The sequence below is a fragment of the Carassius carassius genome, chromosome 7, assembly GCF_963082965.1.
Source record: "Carassius carassius chromosome 7, fCarCar2.1, whole genome shotgun sequence".
Classification (NCBI taxonomy): Eukaryota; Metazoa; Chordata; class Actinopteri; order Cypriniformes; family Cyprinidae; genus Carassius; species Carassius carassius.
In genome coordinates, this window is record NC_081761.1 from 30,639,803 (window position 1) to 30,660,636 (window position 20,834).

Here is a 20,834-nt window from a genome sequence, read left to right on the forward strand (position 1 = left end):
AGAGCACTGTACATGCACTCCCCCCACCCACAATTCCTGCCGGCCCGAGACTCACAACCCTTCGATTGCATGCCCGACTCTCTAACCATTAGGCCACGACTTTCCAAGACCCCAAATACAGTAATTTTCAGCATTAAACTGTAGACAGTGTTTTTACCTTTTAACGTGATCATTAATTAATTTAGCCAGTGTGAATGAATTTATTTGAATTATTTGATATACATTCAACTGAATTTGGGGACCAAACCCAGAATTCATAGATGCATGATATACCACTGGTCAAATCCCAAAATGTATTCATGCATTTGACAAACAGTTTAAAAAAAATTTATAATTTCATTAATATCTCAATTTCAATGCGAGTTAACAGGCATTTTAACATAGGGCATTTTCTAGACCTCTCTCAGAATCCATCAGTTATTTCATCATTTTAAGCAAATTGCACAACCCACATGCAACATTAGCTTCTCTTTCTCGATCATTACAAATTGAGAAAGTACATAACCAAACAACTTCAACATCCCAAATATCTATCATTTAAGAAACAAGGTTAATTTTAATAGCATTCAAATGATAAAGGCAGTTAACTTTTGTTGTTGTTGTTGTTTTTGTATCAGTTATTAACAGTGACATTTACCAAAATTATTTAATTATTAATAACTCCTAAAATATGTATATTCCAGAAGTCAAATGCCCCTAACATGAAACCTTGAGGAACCCCATATTAAAAGGTCAACGTTCAATCATCACTTACCATCTTTATGAACACGCATAGCAGAAGCTGTGATGTCTGTGGTCACGTTAAAGTAAGGCAGCCACAAGTCCTACAAATAAAACCAAGAAAAACACAAAATGTTGTCATACATATGATAATCACCCTTCCTAATTACATTCGCTATTTTGAAGATTAAAAAGCAGTAATATAGATCAACTAAAACTGATAAAATGCATCTTTTAGGAGCGCTGGGTGAGATTTCTGAAATAAGTGCACCCCCAAAAGAGTTTTGGTGACTTCTTACCTCGATTTGTTTGTCCTCAAAGACTTTAGAGATGCTGGTGTTGAAGGCAGAGCCAGAAAACATGGATGTGATTGGATAAGTAAGATCCAGTACTGTTTTGAATACAGAGTTCATTGCCTGAAGGCAACAGATATAGGAAATTACCTTTCAGTGATTAATAACTAAACATCTTCTATCTTATCTGATTGCTCAAAGCAAGGTAAAATGTGTCAGTTAACGGATAGATTCACATTACCTTGGACCACTCTCTTGCCCTCTGCTTGACCCTAACAGCACTTCTCTCCTCTGCATACAGAGCACCAATGAATGAGCCAATGGAAGTTCCTCCCACTATGTCAATGGGAATTCCTGCTTCCTCCATGGCTTTGATTACACCAACATGAGAGCAGCCCCTGCAAGATTGAACATCATGTTGACCATTTACAAAGACCGGGATTATTATTTTTAACTAGAACTTAAAAAAAATAAAATAATAATAATACAAAACAAATTTTGCCTTAGCAACTTACTGAAGTAAGTTAAAAAACACTAAAATTACTAACTGGATAAATAAAAGCTAAATCTGAACTAAAACTAAAATGAATAAAAACTTTCAATCTAAAGAGTAACATTAAAAACAAACAGTAGTAATATATATATATATATATATATATATATATATATATATATATATATATATATGTACACAATAACAAAAGTGCACTAAAACACAAAAAAATAAAAGCAAAAAAAAAAAAAAAAAATACAGATTATAAATAAGACTAAAATACAGACAGAACTGAAAATAAGTGCATTGCAAAAAAATTCCCTTTAGCCAGTTTTAAAAGAGTGATTTTAAACTGTAGTTAAACAAAAGCAACTTTCCAAGGCTTTAAATCCGGCAAGCCACCAAGGTTAGCAAAAACCATTCAATTTGTTATGCACAATCCTGCAGGGAAGGAGACTAAGGTAGAGCTGCGGATCATATCCTCTCCCAATAATAAGACCATCTCTGGTATTATGACTGCTTGAAGTGACTAACCTGGCTCCGCCTCCGCCCAGCACAAGGGCTATGCTGTTTCCTGTGAGGACTCGAGCCAGCCGTGAGAAATCACTGTGTGTGTCTGCAGTCTTCTCGAAAACCTTTTCATATACCTCTCGCTGTTAAAGGCAACAACCACACCCTTTATCAAACACAAGGGTTATTAACCATCTTTGTTCTTTAAATCAACAGAAAGTTACATGTTACCAGTTTGGAGGGGCTTCTTCGTGAGAAAATTCTACGAGGGCACTTTAGGTGAAGGTGTCCAGAGCACCAGCTTCGCATGTTCAGCCATTCAACGGTTCTCGACGGACCTGGCCCGTCCTCACGATGCAGCAGAACTAACTGCTTCAGGGCCCGTACTGCTGTGTTCTCCAGCATCTGCTCCAACTGAGAAGGTAAGAACATGAATTCTGATTGGATCAGCTCCATCTGAAGTTACTCGAACCGCTAGGGGTGTGAATCTTTGGATAGACTGGGAATTGATTCAAGAATGAGAAGTTCTTGATTTATGGAATAATGACTCGCAAATTCTCTCATCATATACAACAAAGTGCATATGTATATGCGATGTAAGTGTAAGAGATTTCTTCATGATACAGTGTAGATTCACTGATTTTTAATGGGAGTGTTTTTAAAAGTGCATAAACTCACACTAGACTGAGCTTGTGATGATGTTCTTTGGTAATGAAATGTTCTTTTTGTTTGTTTACTGTAGCTGCTTTTTGAATAACTGAGGAAATGTAAACATTATAATAAGTAACTTCTGATGTTTCTGTTCATTTGTTATTATGTCATATTAAATACATTAGGCTGCTTTTAACCTTACGCTGGCTGGAGCTGGTTCACTTTCCGGCATTGAAACTAAGTGAATAAATAATTAAATAAATTAGCACCAAAATATCATGTATCGGTGATCTCACAGGCTTATGATAGGATAAATTGAGCATATCGACCAACACTAATCTGATTCACAATGAGATTCGTTTTAACTCCATTTAACTTAATGAATTGCTTCTGTATTTTTTAAGTGCATTCGCGGGATTAAGTACATACTTCTAATCCATCTCAGGTGCAAAAATACAAACTATTTAAGATCCTTATTGCACCAAGCAACTTGAAAGTAAACATTTTAAATTAGGGTGACCATACGGGCCATTTTTACAGGACGCGTCCTTCCCAGGATTTCTGTATTGCCTAATTGTTTGCATTGTGCAGAGGTGCGTTTCCCAAAAGCATAGTTAGCTAACTATGGTCATTAGTTCCAATGAACTCTATTGGTAACGACGGAACATGTGGCCATAGTTGTTTTTGGGAAACGCACCCCAGACTGATCGTTGTATGACATTTACGAGAGCTATAGAGAGCAGAGCAGATGGCTACTAATGCTTGTCGTTTTGCTCTCGCTGTACTTTAGTGTGATACGTTCAATGATCGTGCACAGCGACGCTTCAAGTCGAACGAATGAAACACATGCACATTTTTGCATCGATTTGAACGTTCTCTGTAGATGTCACGAAATTGGTCGATTACAATATGTGTTGGTCAAACTACTTGGCTAACTACCTGGATGTTTTAGGCAGTATAGAAATCCAGGACGTGTCCCGTATAAATGGCACATATGGTCAGCCTACTTTAAATATATGTACAGTACATAAAGGCTACTTGGAATATAACAAATTCTACAATGTGCTGAAAAGAATTTATGCTTTTATACTTTATAGAGTTTTTCTGTGAGTCATTCAATTTGCTGCATTTTGAATAAATTCTTTAAAGTGATTCAAAAATCCACATTTCAAAATCAATTCATATGCATGATTTGTAATTGTTAACCTAATGTTGTGCCTTGCTTAAGGCGAAAAGTCAAAATGTTTGAATCTTTCCCTGTGGGGTTTCAGCTTTCAACATTTTGGATACCAGCTCTGATCTTCAATCACTTCAATCCAGCTCCCACATTTCACATGAGTGTGGAGAGAAACAACACTAGACTGAAACAAATACCTCTCCAAGTGCAGGTTCCTGGTCTCCAAGCCCTACAATGAGGATACAGTCAGCTTGTCGGATACAGCGTTGAGTCCATGGGGTCATACCACTGTCCGTCTGATACAGCACTATACGATTAATGTCCTCCTGCTGAGCCAACCAACCTGATAACCTGTACTCATGAATACTAGAGAAAAACAAGCGTTTCAGATTGCAGTTTTAAAAATGAATGCCATAACTAATTATTGTTGTTCTGATCTCATACATAGGCCCACCTGTCCAAAGCAGAAGCTCCAAGTCTCTCTCTGATGATGTCACTGGTTAGCAGCAGGGTTGGTCCTGATCAAAGGATGAAAGTGTGTTAGATTATGGGTCTAGATCATGGGCTTTAATAGTCCATCACTGCTTAAGTTTACCTATGGCGCTGAGGGCATGGCTGAGCTCCAAATTGAAGGCATTGATTGGTACATCATCACAAACAGGAAGCACTGCCACAGTGGAGAGATTACTAGCTGGGTTAGTGACGTCCGGACTCGATGCTACACTTGGCAGACCCAAAGCGGAGCCTAGAGAAAGGATTAATTTCTTTACTCTTTCTTTGTTTAAACACATAGAAAAGGCTCAGCTTCCTATTCTTGGTTCCTAAGATGGACTGAAGCATTGAATGCGATGTGAATGATTAATGTTTGGTTTTTGGACGCACTTGAGAAAGGTCCACGGGGCTGCTGGAGGTTCCCCAGAATCTTCTGCCCCAGCAGATGGATCAAGCGTGTCACCACCTGCGGGTACCTTCTCTTAATGTTGTTGAGTGTTCCTTCTGGAAGCTTCACCAGCTCAGTGTCTCTGACTGCATGGACTGTGGTGGCACGAGGCTGCCGAGTCAAAGCCTCCACCTGAGAGAAAGAGAGACAGTTCAGCGATCCTAAATTCAGTTTAGACCCTTTGGCCTTCATTCCAGAGCTTTAGACTCACAACTCCAATGAGATCTCCTCTTCCATACTCTCCAACAAGCTCCTTCTTCCCATTTGCTTTTCGGATGACAGAACGCAGTCGTCCATTCAGCACAATATAGGTACAGTCGGACTGATCATCTTGCCTATGGACCACAACAAAATTAATGATATTAATTACTTGCATATTGACTGAACATGTACACTACTGTTTGGTGTCACAATAGTTTTTTGAAAGGCATTTATTCGAAAGATTTTTACATTGTTACAAAATATTTAGATTTCAAATAATTGTTGTTCTATTCATCAAAGAATCCTGACAAAAAAAAAAGTCATAGTTTCCAGAGAAACATTAAGTCGATCATTATTAGAATGATTTCTGAAAGATCACTGAAGACTGGAGTAATGATGCTCAAAATTCAGCTTTGTAATAAGGAGTAAATTAAATTTTTTAATTTATTTAAATAGAAAACGGTTATTTTAAAATGTTATAATTTTACTATGTTACAGTATTTGTATTATATAAATGCAGCCTTGGTGAGTATCATAGACTTTAGAATTTTTTTTTTTTGTTTTTTTGCAAAACCAAACATTTGAACACTAGTGTACTGTAGAAACATTTTTACGTGCTAAAAGTACATATGAAAATAATATCTATTAAGATTTATTATCTAAATAAATTTTTAAGCTTTCAGCTAAAGGAAATGAACTGAATAAAAAACATTTTATGTGAGAGAGTAATGGTACCTGTACAGGGCCCGTCCGGCTTCAACAGCCATCCAGTCAATGGCAAAATCCATCTGCCGTACAAACGGGGACATGCGGATGGCCACGGTGTGAGCTGCACTGAGAACTACACTTGGCTGCTCACGCATGATCCTACATGGGGCAGCACAATCACAGACAATATGACTCTACTGATGTAGATTTGTTCTTTGTTTTAAGTGAGATTTGCAATAGGTAGAGTGCCATCCAAAAGACTGAAGGTTTGAGAGCCTGGGTGAAATCAGCTGCACGACTACCGTATTTTCCATACTATAAGTCACACTTTTTTTCATAGTTTGGCTGATCCTGCGACTTATAGTTAGGTGTGACTTATTTATCAAAATTAATTTGACATGAACCAAGAGAAATAAACCAAGAGAAAACATTACCGTCTACAGCTGCGAGAGGGCGCTCTATGCTGCTCAGTGCTCCTGTAGTCTACACTGAAGACATAGAGCGCCCTCTCGCGGCTGTAGATGGTAATGTTTTCTCTTGGTTCTTGGTTCTAAATAAATGTGACTTATAGTCCAGTGCGACTTATATATGTTTTTTTTCCTCGTCATGACGTATTTTTGGACTGATGCGACTTATACTCATGTGCGACTTATAGTCCGAAAAATACGGTATATAGAAATACTCACTCATATAAGTCAGATTTGGAGATCTTGAGGTAGGTACAATCCCGCTCAGCTTTGATGGTGAAGATGAGCGGCTCTCCTGTGAGTACAGCCAGTTGTCCAACCATCTCACCCGGATGGGTCACAAACAGACACACTGCTTCCTGCTTGTCAATCATCTTCTGATAGACATGAAGACAACCAGACAGGACGAAGTGCAGACTCACATCCTATAGAAAAGCAGAGGAAGAAACAATATTACAAAGACTACAATAGGTTTCATCAGAGATCTAAGGTTTGCCAAATAAATTGGGCTGAAGAAAAGAGAAAGAAATGAGAATGAGCACCTGGTCTCCCTGCCTGGCTAACACAGATCCAGCTTTAGCATGATGAAACGTCACCCTCCCGTTCAGCAGCGCAGGGTCCTGATGATGAAAGAGGGCATATGAGGAAAGGGCTTCACACCAGTCCAGCAAAACAGAGGCAGGTGTGAAATCAGAGGAGAACTAATGTTCATGTGAAACTGCTTCATTTTACTGGACTATGAACTTTGACAATGAACTGTAGCGCATGCATACAGAAAGATACCTCAATCTTCATGAGTTTGAGAATCTCTTTTTGGGCCTCCTCAAACAGTGCAGCATTAGGTCGTCCTTGAAATGGACTAAAAATGTTCTCCATGCCTGACTCCTCCTCAGGATACAAATACACACTTGAAGGAACCTCATCCACAGTCACCTTCCTCTCCCGCTGCTCCTGTGTCACAGAAAACAAGCAAGATGTCTTTAGACTTAAAGGCTGAGTGATACAGTACTTTTTGTGTGGGACATTTTTCAATGTAAATCCAAAAGGTATGTGAAAAAATATATATATTTTATGGAATTCTTACTCTTAATGATTGTTCTCAATAGACTCTAATTAATGTAATACAGATTGTGTTAGTATGTGAAAGGTGTTCAAATGAGTGTAAAAACTCACTCGTGTGAAAGCAGGTGGAGTTTTCCTCAGCAGATTTTCCTCTCCATCCTCAGCAGATACAGAGATCCGGCCTCTCTCATAAGCCATGTCGAAATCTGAACGCAGACTCTTCTGAATTCCTGTAAAACATTCATTAGTTCAGCAATAACATCACAGCATGACACCAACAGAAGCATGATACATTCTTATTGTAGAAATTATGTTTTATATACAGTATATATGCACATTGTAACTATATAAATTCTATAATATTATTGTACATTATATTGTACACATTCTAATAATGTGTGGCAGACCGGGGTGGTGGTCCCTCTTTTTAAGAAGGGGGACCGGAGGGTGTGTTCCAACTACAGGGGGATCACACTTCTCAGCCTCCCTGGGAAAGTCTATGCCAGGGTACTGGAGAGGAGAATCCGGCCGATAGTAGAACCTCGGATTCAGGAGGAACAGTGTGGTTTTCGTCCAGGCCGTGGAACAGTGGACCAGCTCTATACCCTCTACAGGGTGCTGGAGGGTTCATGGGAGTATGCCCAACCAGTCCACATGTGCTTTGTGGATTTGGAGAAGGCATTCGACTGTGTCCCTCGCGGCGGCCTGTGGAGGGTTCTCCGGGAGTATGGGGTCCGGGGCCCTTTGATAAGGGCTATCCGGTCCCTGTACGAACGGAGCAGGAGCTTGGTTCGTATTGCCAGCTGTAAGTAAGACTTGTTCCCGGTGCGTGTTGGACTCCGGCAGGGCTGCCCTTTGTCGCCGGTTCTGTTCATGATTTTTATGGACAGAATTTCTAGGCGCAGCCAGGGGCCGGAGGGGGTCAGGTTTGGTGACAACACGATTTCGTCTCTGCTCTTTGCGGATGATGTTGTCGTGTTGGCCTCATCAGGCCAGGACCTTCAGCATGCACTGATGGTTTGATGGACGGTTTGCAGCCGAGTGTGAAGCGGCTGGGATGAGAATCAGCACCTCCAAATCCGAGGCCATGGTCCTCAGTCGGAAAAGGGTGGCTTGCCCACTTCAGGTTGGTGGAGAGTTCCTGCCTCAAGTGGAGGAGTTTAAGTATCTTGGGGTCTTGTTCACGAGTGAGGGAAGGATGGAACGGGAGATTGACAGACGGATCGGTGCAGCTTCTGCAGTAATGCGGTCGATGTACCGGTCTGTCGTGGTGAAGAAAGAGCTGAGCCGCAAGGCGAAGCTCTCGATTTACCGGTCAATCCACGTTCCTACTCTCACCTATGGTCATGAGCTTTGGGTCATGACCGAAAGGACAAGATCCCGGATACAGGCGGCCGAAATGTGCTTTCTCCGCAGGGTGGCTGGGCGATCCCTTAGAGATAGGGTGAGAAGCTCAGTCACCCGGGAGGAGCTCAGAGTAGAGCCGCTGCTCCTCCACATCGAGAGGGGTCAGCTGAGGTGGCTCGGGCATCTGTTCCGGATGCCTCCTGGACGCCTTCCCGGGAAGGTGTTCCGGGCACATCCCACTGGGAGGAGACCCCGGGGGAGACCTAGGACACGCTGGAGAGACTATGTCTCCCGGCTGGCCTGGGAACGCCTCGGTGTCCCCCCAGAAGAGCTGGAGGAAGTGTCTAGGGAGAGGGAAGTCTGGGGTTCTCTGCTTAGACTGCTGCCCCCGCGACCCGGCCCCGGATAAGCGGTAGAAGATGGATGGATGGACATTCTAATAATATTATAATATTCACTACTGTTCTAAAATTTTGGTTCTGTTTGATTTCTCTAGGTTTTTAAAAGAAGTCTCTTATGCTCACAAAGGCTGCATTTATTTGATTTAAAAAAAAAACAGTAACAGTAATATTGTGAGATATTATTATCATTTAAAATAACCATTTTCTATTCTAATCTATTTATTTTTCTTGTGATCTCAAAGTTGAACTTTCAACAGCCTTGAAGCAATCTTCAGTGTCACATGATCCTTCTGAAAAAATCATTCTGATATGCTGATTTTATCATCATCGATGTTGAAAACAGTAATGCAGCTTTTTGTGAAAATGAGGAAATGTGAATTTTTTTTTTGGATTCTTTGATCCATAAATATCTAAAAAGAATGAATTGATAAAAAAAAAAATGAAAATAGCACCTACCTGCGATGTCTACAGGCATGGATATGGTCCTACTGAGTGTCGGTGTTGTGCCACCATCCTTCCCTTGATCCCCACCTGCAGACACTCACTGTTAAACAAAAATCTATAGGCATCTAACATCTCTCAACTTGAGGCATATAGGAAATAAAGCATAGGTGTGATTGGCAAAGGAAAATAAAGCAGGAAACTATACGGTGCACTTACCATGACGTGGCGACAGCCCCCCCCCCCCCCACACACACACACAGTGACATAATTTATATCTTTCTAAATGAAGTCTGTGGAGTTTAGCTGAGAATCGCTAAAGCTGAAACTCATCCACTTCTGACAGCAAAATGGAAATTTTCTATTGGATTTTAACATTTACAGAATATACCTGTGCAATGTAAGTCAAGCATTAAGGAAAACAGCACATCTCAAACACATTAAACAGCACGTCTCTGTCAGCCTCACACGCAGCCTTTCTGTCAGAGCTTCTAACGGGGCGAGCGCGAGCCGCTTTGAACTGAAACTATAAACTATAGGCTACTAGGTGAGAAATAAAATGCAGAAATTATTTAAATGCAAAACAAACAAAAAACGCTATGATTGGTTGAACTTTTCACCTTTATCTGTTGCTTGTTTTGAATACTGCGCGTGGACAGAGGCGTCACTAGATTTTTGCGTAGTTTAGAGTTACAAATCGTACCAGCGTACTTTGAGGTCAAAATGTGTAGCCGGTACGCAAAATGCATACAGGATGGCAGGTCTGCGTAGAATGCGTTCATGTCAAGTAACGTTTTTGGGAAAAGCGCGTGGAATTGCGGCGAGCGTTTATAACCTTGCACGTTGAGAGCGCTCTTCAGAGCTAAGATACATCGTTATCGGGAAACTCAGCATTCATTAAAGTGAATCGGTTCAAATGAGTCATTAGTTCGGAAATCAAACGAGTCATTAGTGGACAGATATGTTCATATGCTCCGCGCATCTAACGTTACTCCTAAATATATTTTTAGGTCGCACAGATTAAATTTCAGGAGCATATGCGACAAAAATGTTGGCAATTTCGAGCCTTGTAGAAGCTGCTAAACTTTCTAGCTAGAAGTAAGCAATAACCAACATGGCGTTACTTTGCTAAATTAGCCCAGAATCATTTAACATTAATGTTATGGAAGCATGACAAAAGTGATCAATAGATTGGTTAAATTTTACTAGACCTGCATATAAAAATGAAAGACAATATATTGGATTTGCTTACATGAATCACCCGTGTTCAAGGTCTTCGTCAGTCAACTGAAGCTGTTCACGTGAGTGGATGGTTGGGTGTGTGCGCATTCAGAACGGTGCGCGTACACTTTGAACTTCAATCGTGACAAATTATTGGACTACTTGCGGAGTGACACGACGACATGAATCAGAGGCACAAAAAACGTTGACAGCGGTGAGCGGTCATTATGTTTACCAATACCCGAACCCACCCCCCAACCCCCGAACTTTTTTTTTTTTTGCATAATTTACGAGAGCATCATTTTCAAGTCGGAAAAGCCGGATTTCCGGATTTTTCCGGAAGAATCACACCCCTGATAAAGAGATATAATGATGCCATGCCTCACCAGAAGCATTTTGAACAGCGGCCTCACAATGTTTATCAGGAACTGTGAGACTGCCGAAGCGTCTGCTGTGTCGTACAGGACTGGAGCGTGTTGCATGAGGAGAGGCAGGAGAGGGACGAGCCTGCATGTCCTAAGAGAAGATTGACAGAAAGGAAATAGTAAATATTTTGGTGATAAAATAAAAACTACTATAGTTTTTGTGTGCTAGCAACCAGTCATAAGAAAGCAAGCGAGTGTGCGTTGAGTGTGCATGTGTGTTCACTCACATGGCTGAAGAGCTCGTTGGTGAGCCCCAGATAGTTGTGCAGGGCCAGAACAGTCACTCTCTGAAGACGGACCATGATAATCTGCAGAGAGGACAAAACAGGAAACATATTCTCAATTACGTGCAGTGTCCTTACAGACAGCAATGGAATATTCTGAGCAATTTTAAAAGGCCAGACCTGAACCACCCGCACAAGGCTCTCTGGGTATTTCTCAAAGATGGACAGAAAGGCATCGACAGGCAGTCTGAGGACAGTGGACACTTCTGCCGCTCTTGCTGAGACTGTTTTATAAGGTCTCTGGTGACCCTGAAATACACAAACATTCAAACCTGAGAGTTATATGCATAATATCCAGAATATGTTAGTTCCTGTAAGCATCTTCACAAAAATTGCTACTTGATCTTCTTATAGGGCTTTTTAAGATAAGGGAAGAAAAAGTGAAAGAAAGAACAGGAAAGTGAACTAAATACAGGAACAAGTACAGGATATGGAATGGGCAAAGGAAAAAATAAAGCGAGGCAAACAAAGGTTGTGTAACATTTTTTAAAGTAACTGGGTTTCCTGTCCTGTTAAACAGCATGAGCGCACAGAGAATGGAATTGTGGGTGTGACTTACTGTGATGACATCAAGGATGCTTAACAGACTGTGAACACTGTCTCCAGGGTAAACCTCTTTGACAACTCCATCCTTTCCATCCTTATGGGAGAGAAAGGCGAGTCATAGTTTAATGCTTTAAATAAAATAATTAGAAAAAAGTGGCAGTTGCCAAGGAAGCATTTCTCATTTTCTTTTATCACTAAAACATTAACTAAAATTAAAGGGATAGTTCACCCAAAATTAAAATTCTGTCATCAATTACTCACCCTCATGTCGTTCCAAACCTATAAGACCTTCGTTCATCTTCAGAACACAAATTAAGATATTTTTGATGCATTTCGAGAGCTCTCTGACTCTCCCATAGACAGCAAGGATATTACCACGATCAAGGCTCAGAAACGTAGCAAGGATCGTTAAAATAATCCATGTGACATCAGGAGTTCAACCATGACTTTACGAAGCTACGAGAAAACATTTTGTGCAAAAGAAAAAAAAACATTGTTTTCATTGTTTAGCCACGTATTTCATTGTTCGCTTCGACTTGAATGTAAACAACGTATCATTGAACGTTGTTTACGTATTTGATACTCTCCTATATGGCGCTATACGGTGACGCGGAGGAGATGAATTGTTTAATAAAGTCATTATTTTTGTTTTCTTTGCACACAAAAATTATTATCATAGCTTTGTAAAGTTACTGTTGAACCACTGATGTCACATGGATTATTTTAACAATCTCCTTGCTACGTTTCTGAGCCTTGAGCGAGGTAATATCCTTGCTGTCTATGCGAGGGTCAGAGAGCTCTCGGAATGCATCAAAAATATCTTAATTTGTGTTCTGAAGATGAACGAAGGTCTTACAGATTTGAAACGACATGAGGGTGAGTAATTAATGACAAAGTTTTCGTTTTTGGGTGAACTAACCCTTTAAAATAAAAACAGAAAATACACAAACGAATTCAAAATATTAATAAAATCTATAATAGTACCACAATGATACTAAACTAAAATTGGATCAGGGATTCACACACCTGTCCAGTAAGACACAACTCCAGCTTGCCATCCTGTACCACATATATGCTGCTATCAGGCTGACCGGGTCTGAAGACATATTCGCCCTGCTGGAACTGCAGAAACACCATGTGCTTACACAGCTCCAGGAACAACGGCTTCTCGAAGTGCCCCAACACACTGCAGGAGACACGCCACACCAAAAGCATACATTATACGTGTATCATACTTTACATTCCATATTGCATGGGATTGGTCAAGCTCTCTTTAACTTCACTCTTGATGTGAATCAATTCAGAAACAATGGGAGCGTACCGCACGTTCTTCAGCATGTAGAGCACCTCAGATGGCAGGTGCGAATTGGCCACGTCGAACTCTGTGAGATCTGCCTCCAGCACTGACGGAGGAGGTTCCTTCATCTGCAGAGTGGGCACTTCCTTCTTAAAACGCAGGATCCTGAGAAACACACAATTACGCCTGATCATCTGAGCCAATGAACATCACCAGATAACTGCATTACAGAAACCTACTTTTTGGCAATGTTCAGCATCTTCTGTTTCTTTTTGAGGCGGGGCCTGGAGGAAGAAGCGGAGCCCACTAACGAAGAGGTGGACTGAGACACCTTCCTCATAATCTTCCTCCCATAAAACAAGACTTTGTCTCTTTTACGAAAGCGATACTTCGGGGCTTCCTGAGCCTCAAGTTCTGAGAGAAAGAAACATTTTTAAATATATATAAATTATATAAAAACTTTTTAAGACCAATTAAAGAAATTTCAAAGCATAAATTAAAGGGAATATTAACAGCACTTTACTTGACAAAAATAGAAATATACGAAATATTCATTTGACATAAGAGTTTTTGAGAACTAACTGCAGAGCTGAATTCTGCGCATGACAAAAAATATGAGGACAGCGATGAGGACGATGGCGACTCCAGCGCCGATTATTATTCCCACCATCTGTACAGAAACAGGACAGTGAAAAATCAATTAAAATGTGTATCAGTTTGTCTCAGTGTGAGATACATGTGTCATAAAACCAAGGTTGGGCAACATTCAAAAAAGATTTAAATTGTAATTAATGGCAGCATTTATTTCAAATGTTGTAAAATGCTTATTTAATAAGTAAATACTGTTCTTTTGAATTTTTTCAAGGAATCCTGAAATAAAATTGTATCACATTTTCCACAGAAATATTAAGCAGCACAACTGTTTCCAACTTTTATCATATAAAAATCTCTTGATCAACAAATCAACATATTAGAATGGTTTCTGAAGGATCATGTGACACTGAAGACTGGAGTAAAGATGCTTTGCCATCGCAGGTATACAATACATTAAACAATACATTAAAATAGAAAACAGTTATTTTAAATTTAAGTAATATTTTCAACATATTGTTGTATACAAACGTCTAAATGTTACATGTCAGTATTTATTTGTAATCCATAATTAAAAAATGAGATATCTGCACAATTCTGCAAAGGCTATGATTCAGTGTGACAGTGTTAAATGAGTGTTTACTGACCATGCTGGTCTGCAGCTGATCCTCCACTAAACTCTTGATGTTTCCAAATCTGTCCAGCTACAAAACACACACAGGATGTTAATATAGCCAGCTTTTATGTGAGAACACAAGACTCCCATAATTATGTAATCCTTTCCTCTCCATTGTGCCTTCATTCCTTCAACCATTCCCCCTCTGTCGCTCTCCTACTCACTCATTCTTCTCTTTCTCAGCTCATTTCTTTTAAATAAAGCATTGTTAAGAAGGCCAAATGTTTCTAAAGAAAAATGACTTTTTTTGCAAATGATTTCCTGTATAAAACAACTTGAGTGTGAGTAAAAAATAACAGAATTTTTATTTTTGGGTGAACTATCCCTTTAAACCAATTCAACTTCTCATTTATTTATCTATTCATTTTTTTGTAAAGCATTTTTTACTTAATTTATTATATATTCTCTGAAAACCATATCTTAATATCTTACTCAGCTGTACTACTCCAGTATTTACTTGAGAAAAAATGACATTTTGATATTTATTTAGAAGACTTAATACCTTAAATATTTTTGCTTCTCAGGTAAACCTTGATTTAATAATGTTTAGCTATTTGTACTGTAAATAATAAAAAATAATGAACACAAATTTATTTTTTATTTTTTTTTGCAGTAATGATTATTTTATGTATTTATTTTTGCAGAGAATGAGGGAAATTCACTTCAGAATGAGCTTCATTCGCCAAGCATGCATTGCAACATTCTTAAAAATGATGAAGTATGTGAAAACAGAAGTGGTGGTATATCTGCAGTGTCTTTGGTGGAAACCACACAAGAATGTAGATGTTAACACATCCTCTGACTTTATCACAACATCATTTTTATGAACTCGGAGTGTATTTAGAATCTCTCTTAAATGTCACTTACATTTGTATCTGCTCATTGTCTTAAAGGTGCACTACATATTTGGAGTTAAACCAGTGTGATCTCAACACGGCAGAGACTTTTTCATATGTCTTCTATGTCATTATATTAATGCACTTTTTACCTCAAGTGAAAATACATTATTTGAATATTTTTTTACAAAAAATGACTTTTTTTTTACAAGCTTGTATCCAAATGTTTAATTGCACTTTTATCAAACCTTAATATAAACTGTTTATGGCCTAAAAAAACATTAATAAGCAAATACGCCCTTGTGATTTCTAATCTTTGGACCGAGATATGAATTTGTGCAATTCTGCATGATAACTGCAAGGCATCTAGTTGTATCTTCTAACTAAACTCTCACTTTGCCTATCATGACAGAGCAAAAAAATCTGTTCTGTTCAGCATTACTGATCACACCAACAAACCTTTCTAAACAAGTCATGTGATCACAACAGCTGCAGACAACTTGCCCAGCCACAAAACACAGCTGTCAATGACTTGCACAAAGAAGATTTGAAAGAGAAGGAAAAGAAGGTTGTAAAACAAAAGTGAACAGCTGCTGATATTGACGAATGAACAGATTGGTGGAAGCAGGGGCGGGGTTTCTGAAGGAATGTAAATGAGGTGCAAGGTGCATGATGGGAATCTGTGATGGGAAGAGATTCAGCAAGAAGTCCTAGTCAAAACATAAGTGATTTTCCCACAATACTTCACTGTGGGTTTTTAACTGAGGACCGAGAAATATTTTCTAGTTGTAAAACGTTTACCAAAACGTGCAGCCTTTCATAAATGCCTCAATAAATATTCATGCACTTAGTAAACAAAGGAACGGATTTACAGCAGACTTTTCCACTGTTATCAAAACAGGCAGCTCGCTTGTTACTAACCATGTGAATATGGAAATGAGAACATTTACCAAGGGTTTTCAAATGTAAATTGGGCCACAGTGTAATTTGGAGTCAAAATTTGGAGAAACATGTGAACGCTCAGACTGAGAGCGTTCAGGTCTGTGTATGTGTGTGTGTGTGAGGTAAAGCATTAGGGTGGTGCTGCTCACCTGTGGAGGTTCTGTGGACTCTGGGCCCGATGTGCTCTGTCCCATTCTACCTCAACACACAGCCGGGCCATCAACGACAGATGCTGCAACACACGGCAAGACAACAGGCTTCATGCAACATGCACAAACACATTCAATAAGAATCACTGCAGACAGCCAAAAAAAAAAAACTTGCTATGCACATGTTCAGTCACATTACAGGAATCAGGTGGATGCATTTTATTATAAAATAAAATAGTACTAGATTAATAAACAGAATGGACCCTATGATTTACATTATAAGATAAATACAGACGGAATTGTGGAATCCAGTCTAAAAACGGAATTTACTCTATAACACAGAATGTCACAAGTAGGTCATTACACTTAAATCAAAACGTGATATGGACTAGTATCTGTTAATATTAAACTGCAAAAATACTAGTATTTAGATATGAATTGCATGTTCTGTGTGTCTTTGTGTGAATGAATGGCAAAGATGTGCGGTTTTGTACTAAAGTGTGCATGACGCCCGCGGTGATTTCAGCCTCAATATATGATTATGATCTGCTCTGAGAGTCACTTCATGAGCATTTGACCGTTTATTTGGAGGAAAAAAAATTGTTGTATCATATACAAACAGAAACTTAAACGTCTTCACAGCAGCCAATCAAAATAAAAGTTTGGTTTAACTTGAAGAAACTGTGACAGACTAAATGTAATGATTGCTAGTACTACTGCTAAAAAAAAGTTATTATTAATAAAGGAATATTTACCAGAATTTATTTATTTATTTCAGCAGAATAATGTAAATACACACAGTATTTCTGAAAAGAAAAATAAATAAAATAATACATCATTTTGTATAAAATCAATTAGAGTTGATCAGAATTAAACAAAACCATTAAAATGAACCTCAGAAAATTTATGAAAAACAGAATGTGATCAAATTAAAACCACATTCTAAGTAATTGCTGTTAAATAAATTTCATGATTTCAATTAATTATATATACTTTTGATTAATAAAATTTAATTTAACCATTAAAACAGTCAAAAAACTGAATCCAGAAAATATAGCCCTAAACAGATCATGGATGATGATTGAATAGAACAGCTTTTCAGTCACGTTAAAATACACAATATGTAGTAATAACTACAGTATACCACGTAATTTGCTTATAAAATATAATTTTTTAACACAAATTTGTCATTCATATTTAAAATTGTGTATAAAGCATATTACAGTGCTGTTACAACTTAATCCTAGTCTTGTATTCATTGAAATAAAGATTAAATTAAAATATATATTAAGATATATAATAATATAATATATAATAATAATAATATAAGAAACACTTGAACTTACAAATCTTAAACGATAATTAGAAATGTTGCCTTGGCAACTAAAATTACATAAAAGTTTAATTACTAAAATTAGTTTAAAATTACTAAAACTAAAGGTGAATGACAAAGGCACATTTATTAAACAGCTGAACACATTTTAGCACAGTTACTAAAATTCAAACTAAAATTAAAATGAAAACTAAAAATATACATAAAAGCTATAAATGCTAAAAAATAGCACTGCCAAAAATGTTGCTTTTGGAACTAAACTGAAATAGAAATAAGTTCAAGTACTAAAATTACTGAAACTAAAACATGATTAAAAATATTATTATATATATTATATAAAAAACTACAATTCCTAAAACTCAAACTGAACATATAAATATGAAAAGCTACACATGCTAAAATAACACTGACATTTTATAATATCTCAACCTACATAAAAGTATTTTATAAAAAACATTATAACATTTTCAGTACCTTAATGTGCACCATACAAACACACAAACAAGTACAGCCAGTATTTAAGTATTCCAGAAATGATTCACTGTATTTGGCAAATGGAGAAATAGACATTGTTTGTTAATGTAAACAGTGTTAAAAAACAGGTCAGTCAAACATCACAATCAGCAGAGAAATCTATCCAATCACAGGCCCTCCCCAAACTGATGTCATCATCCAGACAACCAGACAGACACTTAATAAAACACACACACACACATATATATATATATATATACTCAACTGTACAGTGTGAGTGTGAATTTTATACTGATAACTTCCCTGTTCCTTTCACATCCAGGGCTGCACGAGCAGACTGCGTATACACTGAACCACACACATGCTGATTTTGCTGACCTCTGCAGCAAACAACACAAGCCCTTCTTGTTCAGCACACACACACAACCTCCAACAAACACACATGCTGACCTCCCATCTACACCTAAAAAACTGAGCATGAGTCTATCTAAAGCCATTCACTGATGACGTCACAACAACTGAAATCACTGAGGGTGGACAGCGAGGATTAGATTACTGAGATGATCACACGTCTGATTCTGAGTGTGTCTGCACTGCTGATGGTTGGAGACTATGAGAGTTTACGGTTTATACAGACGAAAGAGCTGCAGCGAGTGATTGTATCACATTCAGATTGATTATAGGCACAAATAGCATTGAAAATCTTTGACATTCAATAACACGCTATAGAATAACGAGAGGGAATGAAAACCACAGGGCAATAATGACAGGGGGAAGAGAGAGAAAAGCTGAAAGGCCAGTATTCGTTACTCACTAATGGGCACCTTCTAATAGGCATTGTCTTCGGTTAACAATGCTCTTACTATGCACCCTTAAACATGAGAGAAGTAGAAAAGATGGCCACATACACAGACACAGTTTTGTTTTAAAGCCCCCAACTGACAAATACAACACTCGATGATTCAATAAGAACCATCAAAGCTGCAAAGCTGAGACTGTCACGATATAAGACATGTTCAGTGGTCAAGAAGTGTGACTGACAGATTAAACACAATGTGAACATCCTTGATTCCAAATTGTATGCATACAGATTTTGTGGCATGACAGAGACGACTCGTGTATAAACTCAAGCATGACTTTGATGGGAACAACTGCTACTACTTACAAAATAGTACCTGCAAAGAAGAGGGGTGAAAGAAGATGGGTGAGGAATGTTTTGGTAAGGTGAACTATTCCTTTAACATTGAAAGACGGTGCCATTCAACTTTGGGGACCTAAAATGTTCAGCCAAAACAATGAGAAATAAAAAGATTTTTCCAGTTTCGGCCAAGATGGCCAAAACCACTGACCGAAAAATGAATGCCACTCTGATAGTGTGTTCTGACTGTGTCAGTTCTAAACTTATCAGAGCAGTGTTGCACACTTTACCATGACCACAAATAATGCCAGAGTAGAGATATGCAACATTTGTTCAGCTGTACAGGACACCCTGAACAGCATATTTTGGCTTTTCAGATCAAAATAAATGTTAATTTTGAATTTGGTGTTTCTGTAAAAAGTCATTTCGATGCATCACTAATTTATTTTTTTAATAAGAAAAATTTGGGAAATACCTAGTTTTTCTAGCCATAAAAACAAAAATAATATACATGACAATATACATGATATTTCAAATAAATAAATAATACAGCAAATATTTAAAAGTGTGAGTCATGTTTTTGTCATTCAGATTAGTTTAGTAATTAATTAACCATCAATTCAGCCTAGTGTGGCAAAATTGTGACAATTTTGTATAATTTTAATAAACAGATACAACCAAGAAGGTCAAGCTCTCTCAGGTGGGATGAACACAAACCACCATTTTAAGGTTGGTGTCTTTACAACTAGCTACTTTTCATTCTACATTGATTATAGATAATTTGTCTATCTTTCCTAACAGTAAATGAACAACAGCTAATGGGATTAGTAGTGGGACAGGAAACTCTACACTACATGTATTAAGAAAAAGAGCTCCTTGTCCAGATCTTTGTATCTTCTACTGCCCAAAGTCCATCACATGCTGCTATAGCATAATATACCTGACAAACCAGGATCCATGAAACATAATTTACGCTCATCACCGTGTGATATGAAACGCAGAACACATCGTCAGATGATGAAATAATGAAACAGAATCACATGGATGTGTCTCATCAGCTGATCATGGGTTCAAACATGTCTCAGCAAACAAGCTAATCCAATGAGCATTAATAAACTGATCGCAGATATGTGTGTGTTATTGAAAGCGATGACTCAGCCGTGAGATCTCGACGTTTTCTGTCCGTGTTCGGTGTGATGCTGCGCGGTGACCTCGGCGGAGCAACACTGCGCACCATCTGCGACCTCCACCGGCAAACTAACACTACATATACACTCTTCTCTCACAGAATCTGGGTAAACAGTTGATTGTGCTTGTTTGGTTTATACCATAGACTGTATAAAAAACAGGTTTATATCCATACCTGAAAGCGACGGTCCGTCCTGATCTGTCAAAACAACGGTCAAACCGGAAACATCGGTTCAGAAAGAGCTCTGTGTAGGCTCCGCCCAGTCAGTGCAACAACCAATCAGTTAGGACAACCCGACCAATCAAAATTGAGGAAAATTATT

The 20,834-nt window shown here is 38.3% G+C and overlaps 1 protein-coding gene across 4 annotated transcripts in view; it reads right to left on the reverse strand.

Moving 5' to 3' along the window:
- The window catches only part of pnpla6 (patatin-like phospholipase domain containing 6), a 33,484-nt gene extending 12,735 nt beyond the window's left edge, over positions 1 to 20,749 (reverse strand). For all 4 annotated transcript variants that reach the window (XM_059554533.1, XM_059554531.1, XM_059554532.1 and 1 more), the window contains exons 1-27: positions 20,687 to 20,749; positions 16,379 to 16,461; positions 14,423 to 14,479; positions 13,767 to 13,854; positions 13,424 to 13,598; positions 13,209 to 13,349; positions 12,914 to 13,073; positions 11,901 to 11,981; positions 11,462 to 11,590; positions 11,285 to 11,365; positions 11,019 to 11,148; positions 9,427 to 9,501; positions 7,334 to 7,452; positions 6,944 to 7,111; positions 6,703 to 6,780; positions 6,380 to 6,585; positions 5,721 to 5,852; positions 4,996 to 5,119; positions 4,727 to 4,916; positions 4,440 to 4,589; positions 4,299 to 4,362; positions 4,042 to 4,210; positions 2,248 to 2,430; positions 2,041 to 2,159; positions 1,255 to 1,411; positions 1,020 to 1,136; positions 755 to 824 (exon numbers count right to left, since the gene is read on the reverse strand). In XM_059554533.1, coding sequence (XP_059410516.1) covers positions 755 to 824; positions 1,020 to 1,136; positions 1,255 to 1,411; positions 2,041 to 2,159; positions 2,248 to 2,430; positions 4,042 to 4,210; positions 4,299 to 4,362; positions 4,440 to 4,589; positions 4,727 to 4,916; positions 4,996 to 5,119; positions 5,721 to 5,852; positions 6,380 to 6,585; positions 6,703 to 6,780; positions 6,944 to 7,111; positions 7,334 to 7,452; positions 9,427 to 9,501; positions 11,019 to 11,148; positions 11,285 to 11,365; positions 11,462 to 11,590; positions 11,901 to 11,981; positions 12,914 to 13,073; positions 13,209 to 13,349; positions 13,424 to 13,598; positions 13,767 to 13,854; positions 14,423 to 14,479; positions 16,379 to 16,423 — 3,208 coding nt within the window. In that variant the 5' untranslated portion in view covers positions 16,424 to 16,461; positions 20,687 to 20,749. The remainder of the gene's footprint in view (positions 1 to 754; positions 825 to 1,019; positions 1,137 to 1,254; positions 1,412 to 2,040; positions 2,160 to 2,247; positions 2,431 to 4,041; positions 4,211 to 4,298; positions 4,363 to 4,439; positions 4,590 to 4,726; positions 4,917 to 4,995; positions 5,120 to 5,720; positions 5,853 to 6,379; positions 6,586 to 6,702; positions 6,781 to 6,943; positions 7,112 to 7,333; positions 7,453 to 9,426; positions 9,502 to 11,018; positions 11,149 to 11,284; positions 11,366 to 11,461; positions 11,591 to 11,900; positions 11,982 to 12,913; positions 13,074 to 13,208; positions 13,350 to 13,423; positions 13,599 to 13,766; positions 13,855 to 14,422; positions 14,480 to 16,378; positions 16,462 to 20,686) is intronic.
- Positions 20,750 to 20,834: the final 85 nt, after the last annotated feature.